Source organism: Antechinus flavipes, chromosome 1, assembly GCF_016432865.1.
Source record: "Antechinus flavipes isolate AdamAnt ecotype Samford, QLD, Australia chromosome 1, AdamAnt_v2, whole genome shotgun sequence".
NCBI classification, from domain to species: Eukaryota; Metazoa; Chordata; class Mammalia; order Dasyuromorphia; family Dasyuridae; genus Antechinus; species Antechinus flavipes.
In genome coordinates this window covers 469,527,415-469,553,744 of record NC_067398.1, presented here as the reverse complement: position 1 = coordinate 469,553,744, position 26,330 = coordinate 469,527,415, and the positions used below count along the sequence as shown (strand labels likewise).

At 33.1% G+C, this 26,330-nt stretch overlaps 1 protein-coding gene across 1 annotated transcript in view; it reads left to right on the top strand.

The window, feature by feature from the left end:
* The first annotated feature begins 812 nt into the window (after positions 1–812).
* The window catches only part of LOC127543862 (lipoxygenase homology domain-containing protein 1-like), an 83,573-nt gene continuing 58,055 nt past the window's right edge, over positions 813–26,330 (top strand). Inside the window, exons 1-2 of the mRNA XM_051970186.1 lie at positions 813–1,028; positions 15,415–15,541. Of these exons, the coding sequence (XP_051826146.1) occupies positions 846–1,028; positions 15,415–15,541 (310 nt within the window). The 5' untranslated portion in view covers positions 813–845. The remainder of the gene's footprint in view (positions 1,029–15,414; positions 15,542–26,330) is intronic.

The following is a 26,330-nucleotide window of genomic DNA, read 5'->3' as shown; positions in this document are numbered from 1 at the left end:
AATTAAATATTTGAGAACTCAGTACCAAAATGTATTTTTAAAAGGAGATATTGCAGATAAAACTCTTTAAATGGGAAAAATGTTATAAAGTTTATTATATGTCAATAAATTTAATTTTTTATACTTTGTGCCAATTACATTGCACACCACCTTAATTATAAATACTATCATGTACATATTAAATATATTATGTGTTTTTAACTTTTGTATTTTTTAACCTTTATTTTTCATTATATTTTAATTTTCCTTTTCCTTTCTTCTTTTAAGAAAATATGAATATATGAAGTCTGATTGATGGATATATTATCTACTCAATAGAATAAGGCTTCCTGAAGAAGAAAATATAGTTGTTGTTTTAAAATATAGCAGACAGAAAATGTTAAAAATATAGAATAGATTATTTTTGATGTTATGGAACTCCCTAACATTAAAGCTAAATTTTCCTTTCCTTTATCTTGCGAGGAGAGATCATATTCTTCATTCAGAAAAAAAAATACAATGCAAATTGAGTATATAGTTATTTTATAATACAGTGGAACATAAATCAACTCTAAAAATTAATCTGAAAAGAAAATCCAAGTTTGCAATGATTGCAGAGTGAGTTATAGTCAATGTCATATCATTTTTTCTATCATATATTTTCTAAAGGATAGCTTATTATATAAGATAGAAGTTATATTTGTTTTTATAAATTTTTATTTAGTATAGAGCTATTGAAAATTCAGAATTACAGGGGGTTCCACAATTTTGATGATTTTTTTTATGTCTTCATTTTTCTATAAATAGGAACTTGGGATATCACCGTAAAGACTAGTAATGTTTTGTCCAGTGGCATAAGCCCTAAAATGGCCTTCACTGTATGCTGTGAACAAGGCACTTATCCACCAGTCATATTTCCAAAAGGCTCACTTCAAAGGGCTCAAGTCTTTAGGAGCACGATGAAAATGGACAGAAATTATGGAGTTATAAAGAAAGTACGTTTGCAAGTAGAAGATGCTGAAGATGGGCAAGTCTGGCATTGCCATGAGGTAAAAATTACTAAAGCATCTCTATGTACTCAGATTTCTGTTTTCATTAAAGTACAAGTTCCTAGTGGGGTTAAGGCTATTTACTATCTATTAGAGATGGATATTAAATGTATGTGAATGTGTGTCTGTGTGCACACAAATATATCCATATCTACATACACACACATATATCACTTATATTCATTACTATAAACCTTTTTTTTTTTAATTTTGAAAAATAATGTGAACAGCTAAGTGTCTTGTCGCCCTGATTTCAAGGGCAATATAAAGCTATTCCTTTCTTAGATGCCATTTGGAAAGTAAGAATTTTGTTAACTAGAAGATAGCCAATGGGTAACTACACTTCTTTTCATATTTCAGTGTTTTAGTTTGTTTATATTTATTTTTCCCTATTTCAATCTTAGTATAATTTTTTAAGCACGACAGACATTATTTCAACAATTCTAAATAGACTTTTATGTATTCTGAACCTATAATTCAAAACAGGCCTGCAATCTTCCCCCTCCCAAAAAAAAAAATCTGTCACTTAAATGTGCTTAAGGAGAAATGAGTAACAAATATGACATTAATGTCTAAGATACTGAAGTGTAAGACTTAGATTACATCAAAACTCTGACAATGGAGCAACAGTAGAGTCTCTTCCATTTCTTTCCAAAATGAAAAAGTCTTAAGATAGAAGCCTTTCATTTTGTTTTTAATTAAGAGTATGTTATGCCCTTTTCATTGTCACAAAAGTAGAAAGCTACCTGCCTTAACAATAGCAAATGATGGTATCGATCATATGGTTAAAAAAACAGCATCCATTATTTGACAAGTCTACTTTTCACTTTTACCTTCTTCTCTCTTTTGAAGATGTCTGCACTTAGTGGGTTGGTCAACTTTACACTAAATATCTCACACTAAGGAAGTTCAGTAGTAGTTATATATTGAGATGTGAAATTTGCTAATGAATAACTGAGAATAGAGCTCTCCATTAAAGCTAGTACCATGATGCAAAGGCATGTTAAAAGAAAAGGACTCCTGAAACCGTCAGAATGATGATAATACATTCTCAAAGGTGTTCATGGAAGGCAGCTCAATGTGGCATTGCCCTTCCCTGGAACTGTTAAACATGGTAGATTTTCTCAAGACAATGTATGATGCCTCCTGCTGTCTCTATTGTCAGATTTGAAGAGCTGAACACTAATATTACTATCATCTTTTCTTGCAACCCTACAGGGAAGAATTAGCTAATTGTCTGTAAAGCTTTTTGAAATGAATACATTCACCCAAGTTAATGGGATGTTGGGAGTATTTTATACAGTCTTGATAACATTAAGCATTTAGGGCAGAAAAAATGCACAGTATATTTGTAAATAAGAACGTTTCTTTCCCCATTTCCCTTCATACACACACACACACACACACACACACACACACACACACACACACACATAAATTTAATAAGATTTTTGCTAACAATATATTTGATACCAAAAACAGTTGCATTAGTGATTATTCTTAAATTTATTTCTTCTCATTTTTTTACTTGTATTAAAATGAATCACATAATATATCATTAAGATAGATGATATTTTGGTCAGTAGTTGACTGACTGAATTGGTATTACTTTGACTTTAAAACATATAAATCAGATACATATAGTTTTATTTTAGAATTCATTTTTATTGATATATTTTTCTCTTACATTCCCTTTCTCCTTTTATCCTTTACCTTATCACCTCCCAGAAAGCTATCTATTTTGAGGAAAAAAATGACTTTATTTCTTTAAAGACAGAATTCCTTCTGTCATTGAACATATGCACAGACATTATTATATTAGTCAAAATGTAGACTTTATTTTTGTGTCTCCCCCATTTTTGTCTGTAAAAAAAATCTGAATTTTACCTATAATGTTATTATTAAGTATACATCTATTTTTTTTTTGTTTAAAAATAGTTCATTTGAAGGTATGATCTCTAGGTATGGAGAAGGATCATAGTCAGACCATTATGAGTTTCCTTGGAAGTCCATTGTAATGAGTCAGAACCAGTCATAGGAATTAAAACTAGATGAATTTTAGATATCATCCAGGCCAACTTCAATCATCTTACCTTTGGAGAAACTTAGCCTCTTGAAGCTAAGTGAAATTATGCAAAAAGAGAGCTAGGATTCATACCAAACTTCATGATCTTGAGACCAGAAGCTCTTTGCATTACATGATAATATCTCACATGGGAAGTGAATAGGTAGAAAGCTTGTTAAATATTCCTATGCCCACCAAAAAAGCTCTATATAAGCCAACCAAAAAGTGCTATTGGCACTGTTATTCAATAAATATTGATTGCTACTCTATAATGGGTATTATGACTAGGTCCTATGGATTCCAAGACATAAATGTAAGCATCCCTGTCCTAAAGGAAATTCCATCCTATTGAGGGGAAAATATACAGAAAAATTAATGCAAAATAGAAATAAAATAAAGTGCTTATATGTGGAAAAAACTAACAGCAGGCAGAATCAGGAAAAACCTCTGAAAGAAGTGACATTTGAACTGTTTCTTGAGGAGAACTCAGTATTCCAAAAAGTGAAGATGAGAAAGCACAACAGTCATGGAGGATCCTCTACATGGAAGGTAGAATGTAGGAGGAGAAGAAACCAAATAAGTTCATTCTCCCTCCTTGACAAATGTTTATTGACATTTCTCTCTTATGTCCTCTTATTTCCATTCATAGAGCCACTCAAGCCCTCATTATCTTTTACCTAAACTACTGCAATACTATTGTCATGGGAATCCCTGCTTCAAGTCTCTCCTCTTTCCAAACTATATATATATAATGGCCAAAGTGATTTTCTAAAAAGTTCCCCTCACCATGTTATTCCTCTCCCATTCTGATATTCTAACTCCTATCCCTCCACACATACACACTCAAGATACTCCAGAGACCTTTGGGATCAAATATAAGCTCGTCAATCCGACATTTAAAACTTATCTCAATCTGATGCCTTCCCATATTTCCACTTTTCTTAAACATTTCTCCCCTTTATACCTATTGTGGCTCAGCTATTCTAGCTAGCTTGCTTTTATACAATGTGCCATGTCCCATCACACTCTAGGCATTCTATCACACTCTAGGCATCCACTATACTGACTATAGTCCATAGTATCTGCTCATAAGGCTTCCTGATTTCCCTCAGCATCCACTTTATTGTACATTGATTTATGAACTTTTTTTTTTCTGAACAACTCCACAGCAATTGTCTGCCCCCATTTTCCAACTGCTTTCCCTGACTGAATCCAAGCTCATTCCATCATAATAAACCTGCTCCCAACCTAACATTCCCTCCCTATTCAAATGATTCTGAATCTCTAAAAAAATAGAATAATTTGCCATTGTTCAAATCCAGATCTTTCTTACTCTTTGACCGCTTCTTTATTCTTCTCCCCCTCAATCTCATAAATGACTCACTTTAAAGCTACCCAGGTCTTTTACTAGATTTCCTGAAATACTTGCTCTACAGCTACAAACTAGTTGTCATCTTAAACCTTTTCACTTATCGCTTTTTCCTTCTTACAGTCTCTAAGAACTGGCTCCCCCTAATTAAATAGATTCCCTGAACACACTTTCCAGCGTATGTTCACGCTGGGACAGTGTCTGATTCATAGTAGGTACATAATAAATTCTAGTTGACTAATTGACTAACTGGTTGCATTTTTATTCATGCCCCTTTCTCACTGGATATAGTGAATACATAGTAATACTTCTTGTTTCTAATGGTTACTTACAGGCTTTAGCACTATGACTCAGTAATTTCTCCTCTTTTGAAGTTCACTCAGTCAAATCAATAAACATTTATTGGGTAATTATGTAACAAGCACTGTGCTGAGCATTGTGGATACAAAGAACATTTTTAAAAAGTCCTTTTTCTAAAGACACTGACAGCCTACTTATTGCAGAGACAAACATGCAAACAAATACAAACAAGATATATACAGGATAAATAAATCTCAGAGGAAAGGCACTAACATTAAAAAAGACTGTGAAAGATTTTTATAGAAAGTGGATCTTCAGAGAAGGGAGAAGATGGATAAGAGAAATGAGTTCTAATCCAGTGAAAATGTCTAGAACTGGGAGATGGAACATCATATATGAAAAACTGTAAGGAGTCTAGTGACAGTGAATCTCAGAGAACATGGGGGTTAGTAAGGTCTAATAAATTTGGAAAAGCAAAAACAATCTAGAGAAGATTAGAGACAATTACAACTTCCACTCTCATTCTTATGTTGGATTGAGGTCTTCCTACTAATAGCAATATCTGACATATGCCTACAACTTTCAGATTTACAAATATTGTTTTACACATACTATCTCATTGTAAGCTCAGAACAACACTGAGGTTTCAGTGCTATTGTTATCCCTATTTTACAGATGAGAAAGCTAAAGTCAGAGATTAAATATCTGGTCTAGGATCACAGAGCTATTAAGTATCTGAGGCAACATTTTAAATCAGTTCTTTCCCGCTCTCAAATCTAATAATCTATCCACTGTGTTTCTCAATAACTTTCCCTCTCCTTAAGATGAGAGGATGAATATAGAATATTAATTAGATGGCAAGCTTCATTTTCAGAAAGATATGTGTTCAATTTCCACTGTATAGTAGACAGCCATGTGATCCTTGGTAATTGACCTAGTAATATTTTCAGCTATCTTTGGTCTGGAACAAATTGCTGGGTTGAGGATTGACTGTGGTTTGTAAGTCAAGACTACTGTGACTTAAACTTGCAAGATACTGGTGAGTGAAGGAAAATCTCAGTAAGTTTCTAGGTGGAAAATCAAAAGCCACATACCATCATCTGGGTGTAGATATTTTGGCCACAATAGAACTCTTTGGGGCACTGCTTGTTGTCTGTCATCTCTAACAATTTTCTTAATATGTTCATGTGAAGTGAACAGGATCAAGAAAATGGTTTTCAAATTAGGAACACATAGTATTAATGAGGTCAAAATGATAAATAATGTAAGGGTCCTGAGGGACATGCCTAAATTCACATAAATGTTTAATCATAGTTGTAAAAGTAGGGCCAATAATCTGACTTTCATTCTAGCTTTAGATCCTTTAACCAGGATTTCCACAACCTCTATCTCTGAGAGTCAGATATGACTAATGAAGCTATTTAATAATCCTCCCAGAGGTTCCTACAGAAGCTCAGGTTAAGTAGTTCCTATTCTCCTGGGAGCCAGCAGGTGGTTTAAAAGAACTCTTCTTTGAGCTTGCTATTTCCTCTCCATAATTCTCACCAACTTTCTTTGATCACATGATTTATAATGGATAGTTATAGAGAATGAGAAAAAAGGAGAAAATGAAATAATCATTAGAAATTGGCATTGTGGAAGCCACATTGAAAGTATTGATTTATAGGCATATCTTTATGCTATCACCCCCAGGAGAATATAAGGATAAATCTGCAAGAACAATATACAGACAAAAAAAAACCAAAAAGTCTTGCCAATCTTTCTGTAAAAATCTATTTTCTTCCTTAATCACATTAACTACAATGAAACATTATGAAATAATAATGGCACTAATGAAAATGAAAATAGAAAGAATAGTTGAACCAAACTAGTATATACAGCAGATGTCCAAACTGAGGGCAACAAAGTTTTGAGAGTGTTGAAGCAATTTTTCTGAATTTAATTGAAAGAATGGAAAATACCAATTAGAAACTAAGTTCGTATCATATAGCACTGAATAAGCAGATCAATTTAGGTAGAATTGTCATTTGTATTATAATAGTTGAGCCTTCCCATGAGTAATTGATATTTTTCTAGTTGTTTAGATCTGACTTTATTTGTGTAAGAAATGTTTTGTAATTGTCTTCATATAGTTCCTGGGTTTGTCTTGGCAGGTAGACACCCAAATATTTTATTTTGCCTATAGTTACTTTAAATGGAATTTATTTCTATCTCTTGCTGATGGGCTTTGTCAGTAATATGTAGATATACTGATGATTTGTGTGGGTTTATTTTATATCCTGCAACTTTCCTAACGTTGTTCATTGTTTTCAATAGATTTTTGGATGATTTTCTAGGAATCTTTAAGTAGATTATTGTATCCTCTGCAAAGAGTGAGAGTTTTATCTTCTCATTGCCTATTCATATTCCTTTAATATTTTTTTCTTTTCTTATTGCTAAAGCTTATATATCTAATACAATATTGAAAAAGAATAGTGGTAATGGGCATCCTTGTTTCATCTCTATTCTTATTGGGAATGTGTCCAGTTTCTCTCCATCACAAATAATATTTGCTTTTGGTTTTAGATAGCTACTGCTCATTATTCTAAGGAAAGCTCCCTTTATCCCTATAGTCTACAGTGTTTTGTTTTGTTTTGTTTTTAAGGAATGGGTGCTGTATTTTGTCAAAACCTTTTTTGGCATCTATTGAAATTATTATATAAATTTTGTTGGTTTTGTTATTGATATGCTTGATTATGACAATAATTCACCCAATATTGAACCAGCTCTGCATTCCTGGTATAAATCTCACTTGATCTTAGTGCTACTGATATTGTGCTGATAAGTTGCTGTATTATCTTTGCTAATATCTTATTTAAAAATTTTGCATCAATATTCATTAGAGAAATTGGCCTATAATTTTCTTTCTCTATTTTGGCTCTTCCTGGTTTAGGTATCAGTACCATATTTGTGTCATAGAAGGAATTTGGCAGTACTTGTTCTTTATTTTTCCAAATAGTTTACATAGTATTGGAATTAATTGTTCTTTAAATGTGGTAGAATTCACTTGTGAATCCATCTGGACCTGGAGATTTTTTTCTTAGAGAATTCATTAATGGTTTGTTAATTTCTTTTTCTAAGATGGGACTATTTAAGTTATTTATTTCATCTATTAATCTGGGCAATTTATATTTTTGTAAATATTCATCCATTTCACTTAGATTGTCAGACTTGCTGCCATAGAGTAAAGGAAAATAGCTCCTAATCATTGAAACATTGCTTTACTTTCTTTTTCATTGGTGGTATGTTTACCATTTTCATTTTTGATGCTGGTGATTTGGTTTTTTCTTTCCTTTTTCTAATCAAATTAACCAAATGTTTATCTATTTTGTTTGTTTTTTTCATAAAATTAACTCTTAGTTTTATTAATTATTTCAATAGTTTTCTTAGTTTCAATTTTATTAATCTGATCTTTGTGTTTCAGAATTTCTAATTTGGTATTTAATTGGGGGGGCGGGGTTAATTTGTTCTTTTTCTCCAGAGGTCTAATGTATCTAAGTTTTTTAGAATCCTATTAACCTCCCTAATTTTTTTTTCCTTTATTTTGTGGTTAGATTTATCTGATTCTAAGAGAAGAAGTTTGAAGTCCCACACTTATGTATGTACTTTCCTTCCTTTTCTTTTTTAATTAGATTTATTTTTTCCTTTTGCTTTATCTGAAATCAGAATTGCTACCTCTGATTTTTTTTTTTACTTTAGCTGAAGCATAAGAAATTCTGGTGCAGTCTTTTAGCTGTACTCTTTTATGTGTCAAATGAGTTTCTTATAAACAATATATTATAGGATTCTGTTTTTTAATCCATTCTGCTATTTGCTTCCATTTTATGGGAAAGTTCATCCCATTAACATTCATAATTATGATTATCAGATTTGTATTTCCCTTCATCCTATTTTTCCCCTGTGTAAACTTGTGTTCTCTCTTTCCACCCTGTCCCTCTTTGGTAGTGTTTTGTTTTTAACCCACCCCACTCACTACTATTCTATCTTCTATCATCCCCTTTCTTTTGTATCTTTCTCCTAATGTTTCTACTCACCCTTTTATCTAGCCCCTCCCTTTTCTTTCCTCTTTCTCCTATTCCTTCATAGGGTAAGATAAATTTCTCTACCCAATTGTATGATTAAGTTATTACTTCTTCGAGCAAAAACCCATGATATCAAGCTGTATATAATGCTCATCTTCCTTGTTTCTTTCTAATGGAATAGATCTTTTGTGCCTCTTCCAGTGGTTTAATTTGTCCCATTATACCTCCCCTTTCCTCTTCTCTCAATAAAATCCTTTCCCCAAACGTAATGTCTTTTTCTTTCATATCATCACATCAGAGTCCATTCACAATCACATTCTTCATCCATGAGATGTCCCCCTCTAATTGCCCCAATAACTGATATATTCATAGTTTTACTACCTACCAAAAATGGTCATATATTAACCATATATATGGTCATAACCATAAATTTCCTTGCTCAATGGTTAAAAGTCAACAAATGTTTATTAAGTATATACAAAAAAAAGCAAAAACATGTTTTCTGCCCTTGCAAGGCTCCTGTTCTAATACGAGAAATGATGCGGAAAACATTTATATTTCTGTGTCTCCAATATATATATATAATATAAAAATATATATGAAAAATACAATTCCAATGGAAAGTAATCACAAAAGGAAGTACCAGCCACTGAGAGCAGAGCAGGGAGGATTTCATTGTTTGACCAGGAAATACCAATTGCAAAACTTAGGATTTGAGCTGAGAGAGCCAGAGATTATAGGGGATGGAAGTAAGGAAAAAGAGCATGGCATCGAGTATAGAAATGGCCTAGAACTAGGAGTCAGATTACCATGTATAAAGAACAGCAAGAAGGTCTCTGGATCAAATAGTACATAGAAAAAAATAGCATAGGAATGATAAGTAGATAGGAAGGGACAAAGTTTTTGTTGTTGTTCAATCATTTTCAGCTGAGTCTGACTCTTTGTAACTGACCCCACATGGAATTTTCTTGAGCAAAATATGGCTTGCTATTTCACCCCCCCCCCCAATGTTCATTTTATAAATGAGGAACTGAGACAAATAGGGTTAAGTGACTTGCCCAGGGACACACAGGTGTTAAGTGTCTAAGGCTAAATTTGAATCTAAGTCCTCTTAATTAAAAAAAAAATTCTAATTCATGGACTAAAACAGGCATTTTTATAACATAATATAATAAAAAAGATTGTATGTGAAACTGCAAATGTATTATGCACAATTTCCTATGGTTTTAAATATACAACAAAATTATCATGTACGTTTTTTTCTTTTTTCTTTCCATACTGTGACTATAGTAGAAACAAAAAGGTTTTAGAAAATTATACATTTTTGAAAGTTATTCTAGAAATGCTTGTATTTATCAGTTCTTTTCTGGATATAGATAGCATCTTTCTTCATATATCTTTTATAGTTAATTTTGGTATTTACAATGAAAATATTTTATTCACTCAAAGTTTTCCTTAAAACAATGTTGCTGTTACTTCATACAGTGTTTTTTTGGTTCTGCTTATTTCATGTTTTTGCATATCACATGTCTTTCCATGTTTTTCTAAAGTCATTGAGCTCATAATTCTAATAGCACAGTAGTATTTCATCACAATCCTATAGTACAAGTTGTTCAGCCATTTCCCAATTGATGAGCATTCCTGCAATTTCTAGTTCTTTACTACCACAAAGATTGTCTGAGTTGTATATGGTGAGATGATTTTAAAAATTGCTTAGGAAAAGGTTAAAAGGATAAATTATCTCATAGAAGGAGATAAACATTGATGGCTAGTTATATTAGAACTTACTATGATCTGGCTTAAAGAAGAACTGATTTATATATCTGAAGAGGTTTAGAAGTCTTATGAACTTCTAGAGAGGGGAGGAAACTGGGGGATAAAGTGAGGAGGGATTTTTAAAAGGGAGTATTGATTAAGATTAGAAGGGTAGGTAAATAGATAAGAGAGGGACTTTAAGAGAAGAGGGTAAAATAAGGAATAAAAGTTAAAAAGAGAAGATAAGGTAATCTGGATAAGGTAAAAAGGAGGAAAATAGTAAGTAAAAATAAGATGGAGGAAAATTCACAAATAGTAATTATATCTTTGAATGTGAATGGGATGAAGCTTTCCATAAAATGTAAATGAATAGCAGATTGTATTAAAAATGTTTACAAGAAACACATTTAAAAATGAGAAATAGATGCAGAGTTGAAATAAGGGATTGAGATAGAATTTATTATGCTTCAGCTGATACAAAAAAGGCAAGGGTGGTAATTATGATCTCATTCTGAGTTATGGATAAAGTAATCAAAAGTTTAAACATGGTAATTACTTTTTGATATAAGGTACCATAGACAATGAAGCAATATGAACCTATATGCACCAAAATACTATAGTATCTATGTTTTTTAAAAGAAAAATTAAATGAGTTAAAGGTGGAAATAGATAGTACTACTATAATAGTAGGGAATTTTAATACCACTACATATCTGTTTCCAAAGATTATTTAGGAAAAAAAGAAAGAACCTACATGTTCTAGAATTCTGGTCCTCTTGACTCCTGGGCTAGTTAGTGCTCTATGCACTACACCATCTAGAGTGTTTCTTTTGTTTTCTGGGGAGAAATGGTATGGCTTTTGTGGTTCCAGTTCTGAAGCTACCTCATTTATACAACACATTAAAAGAAACTTGAAATGATAGGAAGGAGTAAAACTAGGATGTACCCAACATGAAGGCATTATGTTCAACAACATATGGAAAGTAGAGAACTAAAAAAGAGAACTTATGCCCTCTATAAATGAAAATTGTGGGAGGAGTTTAGTGCTCCATTTTTCAGTTCTCTAATAAGAGGAAATGATTGAGGGGATTTGGGAAGGCTTTGAATATCCAAGGCTGATTTATCAACATGATGATGAGATTTAAAGTAATCAGTTTTTCTGGAGAGGCATCCTGTTCCTGTGGAATCAAAACTAAGGAGAGTTTCAGATGGAAGTTTCTTATCCTGAACTTGATTTTAAAGAATTTTTAAAATGTACTTCAATATAATTATCTTATTTCATAATGTTACATCTATTTTGTTCATTTAAAAACATTATTCTGATGAGTGGTCCACAGTCTTTGCCAAACTTCCAAAAGAGTTCAGTGTAAAAAAAAAAAAAAGACTTAAGAATTCCTAATAAAGAGAATAAACAGAAGAGGGCTCAAAACAGAGCTCTGAGAGACAGTTAGGGAATATGACTAGGATGAATACCAAAGAAGACTAAGAAAGAGCAGCCAGAGAAGTAGTTAGGAGACTAGTATCATGAAAATTTAAAGAGGAAGGAATGTCAAGTAGAATAGGCAATCAGCAGTGTTAAAGGCTCCAGAGAGAGATCAAGAAGGATGCTAATTGAAAAAATGCTATTAGATCCATCAATTAAGAAATCATTGATAACTTTAAAAGGGGCAGTTCAAATTGAATGATAAAATTTGAAACCTGACAGGATATTCTAGATTCAAGAAAAAGCACAAAAAAATGAAGTTGGCTATCTCAAATAATATAACCATGAGAGGGGGAACATAAAATGGTAGTTAGTAGGTATGATTGGATCTAGCAAGGGCTTTTTATTTGGCTTATTTTGTTTTGCTGTTTGTTTTTTTTTTTTTAGATTGCAAGAGACAAGGGCATGTTTGTAGGCAGGTGGGAAGGAGTCAATAGAGAAAAAGAGATTGTTGAAGATTTGAAGTAGAGTGAGAAGATTTATGGGGGCATCTGCTGGAAAAGATGGTATCAAGGGTTCCTGTAAAAGATTTTGCCTTGGAAAGGAGCAGAACTATCTCTTCAAGATAGGAATGAAGAAAGAGATTATGAGGAAAGACATCTAGGTGATATAATATGTGAAGAATGGGGAAAGGGATCCTTTTGGGGAATGACCTCAGTTCTTTTAGTGATTTAAAGGGTCAGGTCTTAAGCTGAAAGGGTAGGGGAAGAAGGCACAATGGGAGGCTTGCAAAGGAATGAAAATGACACGTATGTATTGAAACTATTTTCCCTAAAGTATGAAATGGAAAGTCAGATTTTCACAATATTTTGCAGTATACAACATTCTTGTATTAACACAAGAAACTGAAATGTGCAGTGAATACAAGATCCCACTGTTTATTGTTTGTAGCCTTTCAAAAAAATATTGATTTTTTTTTGGGGGGGGGGGATCAATGCAGACGTAAAGCCTCAGCTCCAACAAAATGTCATCCATGTATGTATTAAAATCAGACAAAATTCCTTCATAGATGCAACAGTAGATACTTTGTTTAATGACCTTTCAATTATATTGAACAAGAAATAAACATGGAAACATGATCACCAAATACATTTGCCTTTGAAGTTGTTCAATACCGAGTCAAGTCCAAGTGTCATATAGATTTTCTATATATGGTGAAGTCTTGCACATATTCCTTTTGGCAGATAGCATTGTGTCAATTGCATCACAAATAATATTCACATCCAGTCAAAAGAATTTGGCTTGAACGAAAGCGGGAAAATTAAATTAGATACTAAGTTGAAAACATTTATTAAATGCCTACTTTAACAGGCATTATACTGGAAGTACATAAAGAAGGAAATGATTGTCTCTGTTCCTAAGGAAATCACAGTTCTCAGTCTATTGGGAGGGACAATATGCAAACAATTATGTACAAACAAGCAGTGTACCGGATAAATAGGAAATAATCAACAGCAGGAAGGCACTAACATAAGGAAGATTGGTGGGACTTGAAATGGGATTTGAAGGAAGCCAGAAGGTAGAGATGTGGAGGAAGAGCATTCCAGGAATGAAGGACAGGTAGTGAAAATACCCAGAGTCAGGATAGTGCATGTCTTGTGAGAGGAAAAGTAAAGAGGCCAATGCCATTGGATATCAACATATTTGGAGGAACATCAAATACAAGAAAACTGGAAAAATTATGGTAGGAGAGTGATGTTAAAAATCCTAGAAAAGGATGCCCAGAATTTTAAATAGTAGATTTATGAAGAGCATGGAAAAAATAAGCAACAGTTAATGAAGGCATAGATGGTGCTCTCTGTACCTTTGGAAGGAATTTCTCCATTAATGAAGTCAAATATGATTTATATACTACTGTACACAAGATCTTTCTCATAAAAAAATGTTGTTATCCAAAAAGGTAATTTAAAGTCAATTATATTAAAAATAGGTAATAGAAATTTATCCTACACAGCATTTAATTTATATTGGAATCCTCTCTTGAAGAAGTTTTAAACATAAGCTTACTTTATTTTCTATTAAAAAAATTTAAGCTACAATTGCAACTATGTGCTATTTTTAAAATGAAGAAAGAATTGTGTATTTATTTATTTGGGCATAATTTGGGTAACTAAATTGCATGATAGCATTATATACCATTCTCCACTTCACATTTAAGTTTAACAAACTACTTAACTATAGGGATAGTAATTTGAATAGTGAATACTTGGCAAATGAAAGCTCTCTATATTTTCCCTCTGCAACACAAAGAATGGGACAGAAAAAAAATGTAAAACATTGCTTCTAAATCTTCATTCATTCATAACTCTCTATGTTTGGTAAATGGCTTTAATATGAATTTAATTTGTATTATCAAAAGCTAGAAGCTCCAGTCAGGCAGGGAATAGATCTTTTCATCCACCAGTTGTATGGCACAAAGAAACATATAATCATGTAAAATGTATTTTAATAATGTGTCTAGCTACTATATTGACATCCATATTTGTTAATATTTTAAAATAATAACTGCCTATAAATAATGTAAAGAAAATATGTCATAGTGAGTAGGGCATTGGACTATAAATTGAAAAAATCTGGGTTCAAAGTGTGCCAGAGAGAACACAAACTGGCTTGTGGACCAAATGTTTAATGATCTGATTTTTCTCCCCCAATATGATTCATAAAGCAATGTTAAAAATAAAAGTATAAATAGAATTTCCCTATGCTTAAAAATCACATATCCTTTAGCATTCCCATAAATCAGATTAAATTGTATGTGCTTTCAAGATATTCAGGATGCCAGGAAAACGTGAGGGGGGGGGGAATGAAGTACTTTATTTAAATCATTATTTAACAATCAAAAATGATTGCAACTTTAAGCTTTAGATGCCATCCCTCTTTGTTTAGTTTAGCTTAATTTTACCTTTCCTATTTCTATTGGAAATATGACCCATTTTTGGTGGTTATTTTTAAAGAAAAAGTATGAAATTCAAATTTTCAACTATTGTATCATTCTCTGTCTCTGTCTCTGTGTTGCTCTCTCTCTTCTCTCTCTCTCTCCTTCTCTCTCTCTCTCTCTCTCTCTCTCTCTCTCTCTCTCTCTCTCCCCCTCTCCCTCTCGCCCTTCTCTCTCTCTCTCTCTCTCTCTCTCTCTCTCTCTCTCTCTCTCTCTCTCTCTATATATATATATATATATATATATGTATATCTTTAGCTACAGTGACTTAACCAGAGAATTGTCATTCAATATGGAACATAGCACTTACCAAAGGACTTATTTTAGTTCATTAAATTTGTAGACTTGTCTCATAAACTGGTATATACAAGTGTAATGACTAGTGAATAATTTGATGTTCTCCTTTTGATCTGTTTAGGTAAAACTTCAGCATAAGAAAAACAAAGAAAGCATAGAATTCCCTTTTCTGCAACTCTTCACCAATGTCGAAGGATGCACAGTGGCTGAACTTCCAGTTCTCACAACCAGCTGTGCTTTCTTATCAGGTTTGTAATTACTTTCCATTCTATAAATATGTTTAAAGGCTTAACGTGTACATATCCATTTTGGAGGACATAAGAGCAGTCACAAAGGGACTTGTGGCTTCACAGAGCTTACTCTGTAGTAGAGAGCTATGACAAATACACTAATTACTTTAATGCACAATAATACATTTTATTGTAAATACTTATTGAAAATAAAATGGTATCTATAGCAATCCCCAAAAGGTACCTTTTTTTCTTTGTGTATATGCATGTTTCATCTATGAATATTTGCAATCTTGAGTCATGCAAGACTAAAGAAATGAGTTTTGACAGCTAAAGTAAATCACCACTTGATGACTCAAACCTTTGTTTAAATTGATCACAATTTTAGAGGTTGCACTGTTCTTTTTTTTGTAGGCAGCAAAAAAAGTCCAATGAGTGAAACTTCACTATAAGTAAGACTGTTAAGGAATCCCAGAGGCTCAAAGGTGCCTGGGACCTCAGAAGTTATATAATCTAAGAAAAATTTTTTAAAAGACACTTCAAATAATAAAAACATCTTATCTGAAAAATATTTGTATAACACTATATGTCATAAAAATGATATTTGGTTTTAACTCAAAGACATCGAGGAAAGCCAAATCTATTATGTTCTCAATCTATTTTATTTCTGAAAAACTTTAATTATTAGGGAAAAAAATTCCTTATAGTACAACTAAATTAGCTTTTTTGCAACTTCTACTCATTGCTTCTAATTCTGACCTTTATAGTAAACAGAACAAGTATAGTAATTTTTCCACATGACAATTTTTCAGTTACTAAGTCAAAAATAAATTTTAAGCAATTGGTATTTACAAAGTACTGTGCTAAGCACTGGGAATACAGAGATTGGACAATATATTCAAGGTCTCCAAGGAGTTTAGATTTTAATGGGGAGATAACATCTAATAACAAGATACATGCACAATATATGCCAATTAAAAGTAATCTCAGAGGGGATAGCACTAGTCGTTCAAATATTTGAATATAAGTATTTTTCCCTCTTTTTTTATTTAATTAATTAATTTGTTTATTTAATAACTTTTTATTGACAGAACCCATGCCAGGATAATTTTTTACAGTATTATCCCTTGCACTCACTTCTGTTCCAGTTTTTCCCCTCCCTCTCCTCACCCCCTCCCCCAGATGGCAAATAGTCCTTTACATGTTAAGTAAGTTACAGTATATCCTAGATACAATATATGTGTGCAGAACTGAACAGTTCTCTTGTTGCACAGGGAGAATTGAATTCAGAAGGTATAAATAACCTGGGAAGAAAAACAAAAATGCAAGCAGTTTATATTCATTTCCCAGTGTTCTTTCTTTGGGTGTAGCTGTTTCTGTCCATCCTTGATCAAGTGAAACTGAATTAGCTCTCTTTATCTAAGAGATCCACTTCCATCAGAATACATCCTCAAACAATATCATTGTTGAGGTATATAATGATCTCCTGATTCTGCTCATTTCACTCAGCATCAGTTCATGTAAGTCTCATCAGTCCTCTCTGTATTCATCCTGCTGGTCATTTCTTACAGAACAATAATATTCCATAACATTCATATACCACAATTTTCTCAACCATTCTCTAATTGATGGGCATCCATTCATTTTCCAGCTTCTAGCCACTACAAACCAGGCTGCCACAAACATTTTGGCATATATAGGTCCCTTTCCCTTCTTTAATATCTCTTTGGGGTATAAGCCCAGTAGAAATACTACTGGATCAAAGGGTATGCATGTAATGACCGCATATTTAAAATCAGCAGGAGTCAGGAATTCGGGTTAAGGGAAAAATCTTCAATCTTTATTGAAGTGAAGAGGTGAATAAGGATTGCGATAGCAATATGGGCAAGTAAGATTGCAATAGTAATATGGGCAGCTGCCACAGGAAGCCAGCTAACAGAGGGAGATCTGAGCTGAAAGGGCCGTTGCAATGGCAAATGCAAGCAGTCTCTCCTTCCCCTTCCTTTTCCACTCCCCTGCCTCCACCCACCAAAATTGTCATTTCCTATACAACACATCAGGACTTGCACAAAGAGTTGGTGGGGGCCATTCTTTCTCCAAGCTTATATATTAATAGAGTATGGTCCAATTACTATTTAGCCTCATGTGCTTGGGACCTCAGTGCATCAACTCAAGCCTCAACCCATTACATGTAGTGGTATCTCAGAGTTGTCTTAATTTGCATTTCTCTGATTAATAATGATTTGGAGCATATTTTCATATGTTTATAAATAGTTTTAATTTCTTCATCTGAGAATTGTCTGTTCATATCCTTTGACCATTTATCAATTGGAGAATGGCTTCATTTCTTATAAAGTAGAGTCAATTCTCTATATATTTTGGAAATGAGGCCTTTATCAGAACCTTTGATTGTAAAAATGTTTTCCCAGTTTATTGTTTCCCTTCTAATTTTGTCCGCATTTGTTTTGTTTGTAGAAAAACTTTTCAATTTGATATAATCAAAATTTTCTATGTTGTGGTCAATAGTGATCTCTAGTTCTTCTTTGGTCATAAATTCGTCTCTCTTTCACACATCTGAGAGATAAACTATCCTATGCTCTTCCAATTTATTTATGATCTCATTCTTTATGCCTAGGTGATGAACCCATTTTGACCTTATCTTGGTGTGTGGTGTTAAGTGTGGGTCAATGCCTAGTTTCTGCCATACTAATTTCCAATTTTCCCAGCAATTTTTGTCAAATAATGCATTCTTATCCCCAAAACTGGGGTCTTTCAGTTTGTCAAATACTAGATTATTAAAGTTATTGGCTGTTTTGTCCTTTGAACCTAACCTATTCCATTGAGCAACTAGTCTATTTCTTAGCCAATACCAGATGGTTTTAGTAACTGCTGCTTTATAATATAATTTTAGATCTGGTACAGCTAGGCCACCTTCATTTGATTTTTTTTCATTAATTCCCTTGAAATTCTTGACCTTTTGTTTTTCCATATGAACTTTGTTTTTTTTTTTTTTTTAAATCATCAAAATAGTTTTTTGGAAGTCTGGTATAGCACTAACTAAATAGATTAGTTTAGGTAGTATGGTCATCTTTATTATATTTGCTCGCCCAATCCAAGAGCATTTAATATTTTTCCAGTTGGTTAGATCAGACTTAATTTGTGAGGAAAGTGTTTTGTAGTTTTGCTCATAAAGTTTCTTATTTTCCCTTGGCAGATAGATTCCTAAATATTTTATACAATCAGTAGTTACTTTAAATGGAATTTCTCTTTATAACTCTGTCGGGTTTTCTTAGTGATATATAAGAATGTTGATAATTTATGTGGGTTTATTTTGTATCCTGCAACTTTGCTAAAGGTGTGGATTGTTTCTAATAACTTTTTAGTAGAATCTCTGGGGTTCTCTAAGTATACCATCATATCATCAGCAAAGAGTGATAATTTGGTTTCCTCATTGCCTATTCTTATTCCTTTAATCTCTTTCTCAACTCTTATTGCCAAAGCTAGCATTTCTAATATAATATTAAATAGTAATGTTGATAGTGGGCAACCTTGTTTCACTCCTGATCTTACTGGGAATGGTTGCAGTTTGTTCTTGTTACATATTATGCTTACTGCTGGTTTTAAATAAATGCTACTGATTATTTTAAGGAAAAGTCCATTTATTCCTATACTTTCAAGAGTTTTTAATAGGAATGGATGTTGGATTTTATGAAATGCTTTTTCTGCATCTATTGAGATGATCATATGGTTTTTGTTAATTTGATTATTAATGTGGCCAATTATACTGATAGTTTTCCTAAATATTGAACCAGCCCTGCATTTCTGGTATAAATCCTACTTGATCGTGGTATATTATCTTGGGGATGATTTTCTTAGTCTTTTTGCTAATATCTTATTTTAGATTTTAGCATCAATATTCATTAGGGAGATTGGTCTATAATTGTCTTTCTCTGTTTTCAACCTACCTGGTTTAGGTATCAGTGCCATGTCTGTGTCATAAAAGGAATTTGGTAGGACTCCTTCATTCCCTATTTTTCAAAGAGTTTATAAAGCATCGGGGCTAATGTTCTTTGAATGTTTGGTAGAATTCACATGTAAATCCATCTGGTCCCGGGGATTTTTTTTTAGGGAGTTGATTAATAGCTTGTTCTATTTCTTTTTCTGAAATGGGACTACTTAAGCAATTTACTTCCTCCTCTGATAATCTGGGAAGCCTATATTTTTGGAGGTAGTCATCCACTTCACTTAGGTTATCAAATTTATTGGCATAAAGTTGAGCAAAGTAACCTTTATTTCTTTAATTTCCTCTTTGTTGGTGGAAAGTTCTCCCTTTTCATTTTTAAGACTACTAATTTGATTTCCCTCTCTCCTTTTTCTAATCAGATTTACCAAAGGTTTATCAATTTTATTGTTTTTTTTTTCATAAAACCAACTCTTCATTTTATTTATTAGTTCAATAGTTTTTTTTTTTACTTTCTGTATTATTAATTTCTCCTTTTAATTTTAGAATTTCAAGTTTAATAATTGATTGGGGGTTTTTAATTTGGTCTTTTTCTAGCTTTTTAAGTTGCAGGTCCAATTCATTGATCTTCTCTTTCTCTATTTTATTCAAGTAAGCCTCTAAGGATATAAAATTTCCCCTTATTACCACTTTGGCTGAATCCCATAAATTTTGGTATGATGTCTCACCATTGTCATTATCTTGAGTGAAATTATTAATTGTGTCTGTAATTTGCTGTTTCACCCAATCATTCTTTAAGACGAGATTATTTAGTTTCCAATTACTTTTTGGTTTATTTACACCTAACTTTTTGTTGAATGTACTTTTTATCGCATTGTGATCTGAAAAGAAAGCATTTACTATTTCTGCCTTCCTGCATTTAATTTTGAGGTCTTTATGTCCTAATATATCGTCAATTTTTGTGTAAGTTCCATGAACTGCTGAGAAGAAAGTTTACTCCTTTCTGTTACCATTCAGTTTTCTCCAGAGATCTATCATATCTAATTTTTCTAATATTCTATTTACCTCTTTAATTTCTTTCTTATTTGTTTTGTGATTTGATTTATCTAAATCTGAGAGTGCAAGATTGAGATCTCCCACTATTATAGTTTTGCTGTCTATTTCTTCTCGCAACTCTCTTAACTTCTCCTTTAGGAAGTTAGATGCTATACCACTTGGTGCATATATGTTTAATACTGATATTGCTTCATTGTCTATAGTACCCTTTAGCAAGATATAGTTTCCTTCCTTATCTCTTTTAATTAGATCAATTTTTTTTTGCTTTTGCTTGATCTGAGATAAGGATGGCTACCCCTGCTTTTTTGACTTTACCTGAAGCATAATAGATTCTGCTCCAGCCTTTTACCTTTACTCTGTATGTGTCTCCCTGTTTTAAATGTGTTTCCTGTAAACAGCATATTGTAGGGTTCTGGCTTTTGATCCAGTCTGCTATCTGCCTCCTCTTTATGGGAGAGTTCATCCCATTCACATTTATGGTTAAAATGACTAATTCTGTATTTCCTGCCAGCCTAATATCCCCAGATTATACTTTTCTTTTTCTTGCCCTCCTTCCCTTCTTCCCTAGTATTAAACTTATTGGTCCCACTTGCGTCACGCAGCTCTCCCTCTTTAGTATCCCTCCTCTTCCCTTTGAATCCCTTCCCCTTTCTTGTACCCTTCCCTTATTACTCTTTTTCCTTTTCCCTTTTCCTCTCCCTTTTTTTAATGAAGTGAGAGATGAATCTCTGTAATACAAATATGTCAATTATTTCCTCTTTGAGCCAACTCTGATTAGACTAGGATTCACACAGTGTTTCTCCCCCTCTCTAAGTTCCCTCAGATATGATAGGTTTCCTTTGCCTCATCATCGCATTTAGTTTCCCTCTTTTTATTTCCCCTTTTCCCTTTTTCTGACACTATCCCCTTTCAATTTCTACTTCCCTTTTTTATGTTATATCGGTAAAATCAAATTATACATATGGTTTTTATGTATATCCACAACAGAAATATAGTTCTCAAGAGTTCCTTTTACCTTTTTCTACTTCTCTTGAGTCCTGTTGTTGGAGATCAAATTTTTTGTTTAAGTCTGGTTTTTTCCTTAAAAACAAATGGAATTCCCCTATTTCATTAAATGTCCATCTTCTTCCATGGGAAAAAAAATACTCAGCTTAGCTGGGTAGTTTATTCTTGGCTGCATTCCAAGCTCTTTTGCCTTTTGGAATATATGATTCCAGGCCCTTTGATCCTTTAATGTTAAGGCAGCCAGATCTTGCGTGACCTTTATTGTGGCATCTTGGTATTTTCCTGGCTGCTTGTAAAATTTTTTCTTTAATCTGAAAATTTTGAAGTTTGGCCTCAATATTCCTTGGTATCTTTATTTTAGGGTCTTTTTCATGAATTCTTTCAATGCCTATTTTACCTTCCGGTTCTATTACTTCTGGGTAGTTCTCTTTGATGATTTCCTGTAAAATAGTATCTGGGCTCTTATTTTCATCATAATTTTTGGGAAGTCCAATAATCCTCATATTATCTCTCCTAGATCTATTTTCCAAGTCTGTTATTTTTCCAAGTAGATATTTAATGTTGTTTTCTAATTTTTCAGTCTTTTTTGGTTTTGCTTGACTCATTCTTGATGTCTCAATGAATCAGTCATTTCTATTTGTTCAGTTCTGATGTTTAGTGAGTTATTTTCTTCATTAGTTTTTTTTTTACTTCTTTTTGTATATGTCCAATTGAGTTGTTTTGCTCTATGGAATTTTTTTCCATTTCACTAATTTTTTTTTTAAGTGAGTTATTTTCTTTTTCCAATTCACAAATTCTGTTTCCCTGTACTTCTTGGGAGTTTTTTACCTTTTCCAATTCACATTTCAGTTCTTTTTCCACTTTATTAATTTTTTCTTTTAGTGAGTTATATGCCTTTTCTGTACTCTCTTGCATAGCTTCTCTTTCCTTACCCCATTTCTCTTCTAGTTCTCTTTTAAGGTTTTTAATAGTCTCCTCTAGAAGAGCCTTTTGTATTGGGGACCAGTAATTGCCTGGAGACTGTCTGCTATTAGTTTCTTCAGGGTTGAAAAGCTGTTCTTTTTCTGTATAGAAACTATCAATCGTTCTTTTTATTTTTTTTACTCATTTTCTTAAAGCCTGTAGGGTCTGCCTTCAGAGCCAGCTTCCTCTGCAAAGCAGTGAAAGGTGTATGGACTGGTAGCTGTCCTGCCAGCAGGCTACAAAAAACTGCAAGATACTGGAGTGCTCTGGCAAAGAGTTCCCCACCTAGGAGTAACTCAGGCCTGCAGGGTGGAGCTAGGAAAGAGCCCTACAAAGAACCACAGCTGTGTGAGATAATGACTGCCCTGGGGCTAGATACTGAGCAGCAAGAGTTTCACTATCCTGAGCCAAATCCCGCCCTGAGGCTTTGGGTATTAGCAGTTGAGCAGTGAATGGATTTGCAGGGACAGGAAGTTTATAAATTGTAAATGTTTAATCTCAGATAAGGGGAACATCTTCTACTTTAGATATCATGGCTCCAGTCTTTCCCAACTTATCAGAATGTCCAGTGCTCACTCTGTACCTCCCTTCCCTCCTCCCCCTCCCCCCCTTCTGTCTTTGTTTTCCCTTATTACTAAAGTCCTATAAAGAATCTCTGGAATCTCAGATCCCATGCTTGGATTCTTTGAAAGGAAAGTCTAATTCAGCCCTGGAAGCAGAATGGATTCTGCTCTGCCTCCAGACTATTTCTCTCTCTCAGAAATCCAAATAAAATATTAAAAACTCTCTAATCTCTATCTTGCCTCAGTTTCTCCAATATTACACTACATCTGCCTCTCTATCTCATAACCCCCTGAGCCTAGTTGAAGTGTGACTTTTTACATGAGTCCTTCTCTGATACTCTCATTTGCTAGAGCTTTCACTGTAAAATCACATTGTAGCCATTTTGTATATGATTATATGTGTGCATGGTGTCTCCCCCAGCTAGAATAAGATTCTTGGGGGCAATAACTATTTTTGCCTTCTTCTTTATATTTGTTTCCAGTATCAACTAGTACAATCCTTAGCAAATAGTAGGTGCTTAATAAATGCTAATTGATTGATGCTTATTCCAAGTCTCTTTAATAGCTGTTATTTCATGTACACATTAGCAATACAGTAGTTGGTGTCTCAATATATTGAGTAGAATTTCTCATGCATATACACACATATACACATAGAAATGAAAGAAATTGTTAATTGTTTATGGGGGAAAAAACCACTTTCTAAACTTTCTGAAATAGAGAACCTTCACTTTGTGTCTTTCTGCACTCTACTCTTGCAGAACTACCTGTTTGCCCAAACCTGTTAATTATGCCAAAAGCATTGTCACCAGAGGCTAAGAAGGATGGCTTTTTAATAGCAGGCTTTCCTGCCTTTTTTACCCTCTCTCAACATGATTGTTGACTCAAAGTTACAGGTCTTGTAACTATTTTGTCATCATGTTTACAGACACAGACTAACTTTACCTTTTGACAAGTTTCTCCATCAAACCTAATTCCTTAAGGAACTCTAGGGAGAAAAAGTGACCATAAAGGAGCTCCACAGAAGAAAGGAGAAAAATGAAAGCAACTGAAGCCATTGATTAAATCTACCTTGAGGAATTTATCTTTTGATATTTTGTTTTTATCCTGTCTAGCTTAAAACTTTGAGTCCAAAATTATTTGTTGTGTACTACTTTGTTTTATAGAAGTATTTTTTGATGTTTAAAGTAAATGTGAAAAAACAGGAATGGTTCTCAAGGAGTTTGCATTCTTACAGAAGAAATGGAAGAGAATAAATTACAATCTGACTGAGCATGGATCAATCAATCTATCATTTCACATTTTTCTCTGCCTTACAACCCCTAATTCTGTCCTTTATTTTCATCTGCTGTATATTGACTGAACATTTCTTTCTTACTTTCACTTCTACTGCTTTTTATTATCCTCATTATGACATCCAATCTCACTATCCCTCAGTTCTTGTTCAATTCTTCAGCTCTACATTGGCTACACTCCTCTCACTTTCTTAACTTTACTTTTTGGTCAATCAATTCTAATATCAATTTATAAATACCAATAGTATCTATAAATGCCAATCCCTTTCCCCCTTGTCCTTTTGCCAATTGTGTCTTGCTACACCCCAACCTTAGATTATTCCTACTATCCACCATCTTCACTCCTATTAATGTGATAATATAGTAGATGTAGAAGAAAATCACAAAATCATGCTTAATGATTTTGTTGTTAGTTATTATGTTATGTTATATTAGTCATTGCCAATTTGAACCTCATTGAAGCAAAGCAAATCTTTTACACCTATGCAATTGATTCACTCTATTATTTACAAAAAGTTATTTCACATCTTTTCATCCCTTCTCAAGCTGATTATAGTGATCCTCCCACCATGATTCCATGAAATACTTCACTGAAAAATGATTCAGACTATTCACCAAGAACTTGCTTCTCTCCTTTTTCTCATTTCATATCACTTTGTACCTCTCCTGACTATGATTTCTTCCATATCTTTTTTAAATATGAAAAAGCGATACTTCTTCCCAAGGCAAAAGATATTTCATAAATTCTTGATTCTATGCTCTTTTTCTTCTCCAATAGATTTATGCCCACTTCTACAAATCTTCACTATGTATCGACTTCTTTTTCTGCTGCTCATATATGCATGATTCCCCCCTCCTTAAAACAATTAAAAAAACAAACAAACAAACAAAAAACACTAGATCCTGCCATCCCTGTTTGCTATTAGCTTAAATCTCTCATTTGCTTCATAATTAAGCCCCTTGAAAAACTATCTAGATTCAATGCTTCCATTTCCTTTCTTCTAAATCTATTCTAAACCATTTATAATCTGGATTCTGACTTCTTCATTTAACTGAAACTGCACTCTTTAAAAAGACCAATAATCCCCTTCCCTCCCCTCCTTATTCTACCATGATCATGTTGTGAAAGAAAACAGACACACAAAAAATTCGCGATTAAAAAAAAAAAATAAAAAATGTATATGTTGATCTTCATTCAGACTTTATCAGTTCTTTTTCTAGAAGTAGAAAGCATTTTTCATTATGACTCCTTTGAACTTTTCATGGATCTTTAGATAAGTCAATTCACAATTATTGCTGTTTACTATGTCCTTGTGGTTTTGCTTCCTTCCCTTTGTATCATTTCATGGAAATTGTTCCTAGTAACATCCTGTTCATCATTTCTTTTAGCAAAATAGTAATCTAATATATACCACATCTTATCTAATCATTCCCCAATTGATGGACATCCTTTTAAGTTCCAATTCTTTGCCCCCACAAAGAAAGCTGCTATAGTTTTTTTCTTTGTGCATACAGATCCTTTTTCTTTTAAAAAAAATCTCTTTTGGATAAGACCTAGTAGTAATATTGTTGGATCAAAGAGGGTATTTATAATTTTATAACCCTTTGAACACAGTTTCAAATTCCTCCCCAGAATAGTTGGATTATTTCACATCACCCACAGCACATTAGTGTCCCAATTTTTCCACATCCCCCAAGCATTTGTCATTTTCCTTTTCTGTCATACTGGGCAATCCCGTTATTGATATAGTACAGTAGCTCAGAGTTGTTTTAATTTGAATTTCTCTGATAAATAGTGAGAACATCTTTTTTTATTTTTTAACATGACTATAGCTAGTTTTGATTTATCTGAAAACTGCCTGTTTGTACCCTTTGGCCACTTATCTATTGGCAAATGACTCATATACTTATAAGTTTGAGAAATGACGCTTTGCCAGTGAAAATTCATGGGAAAAACTTCCTCA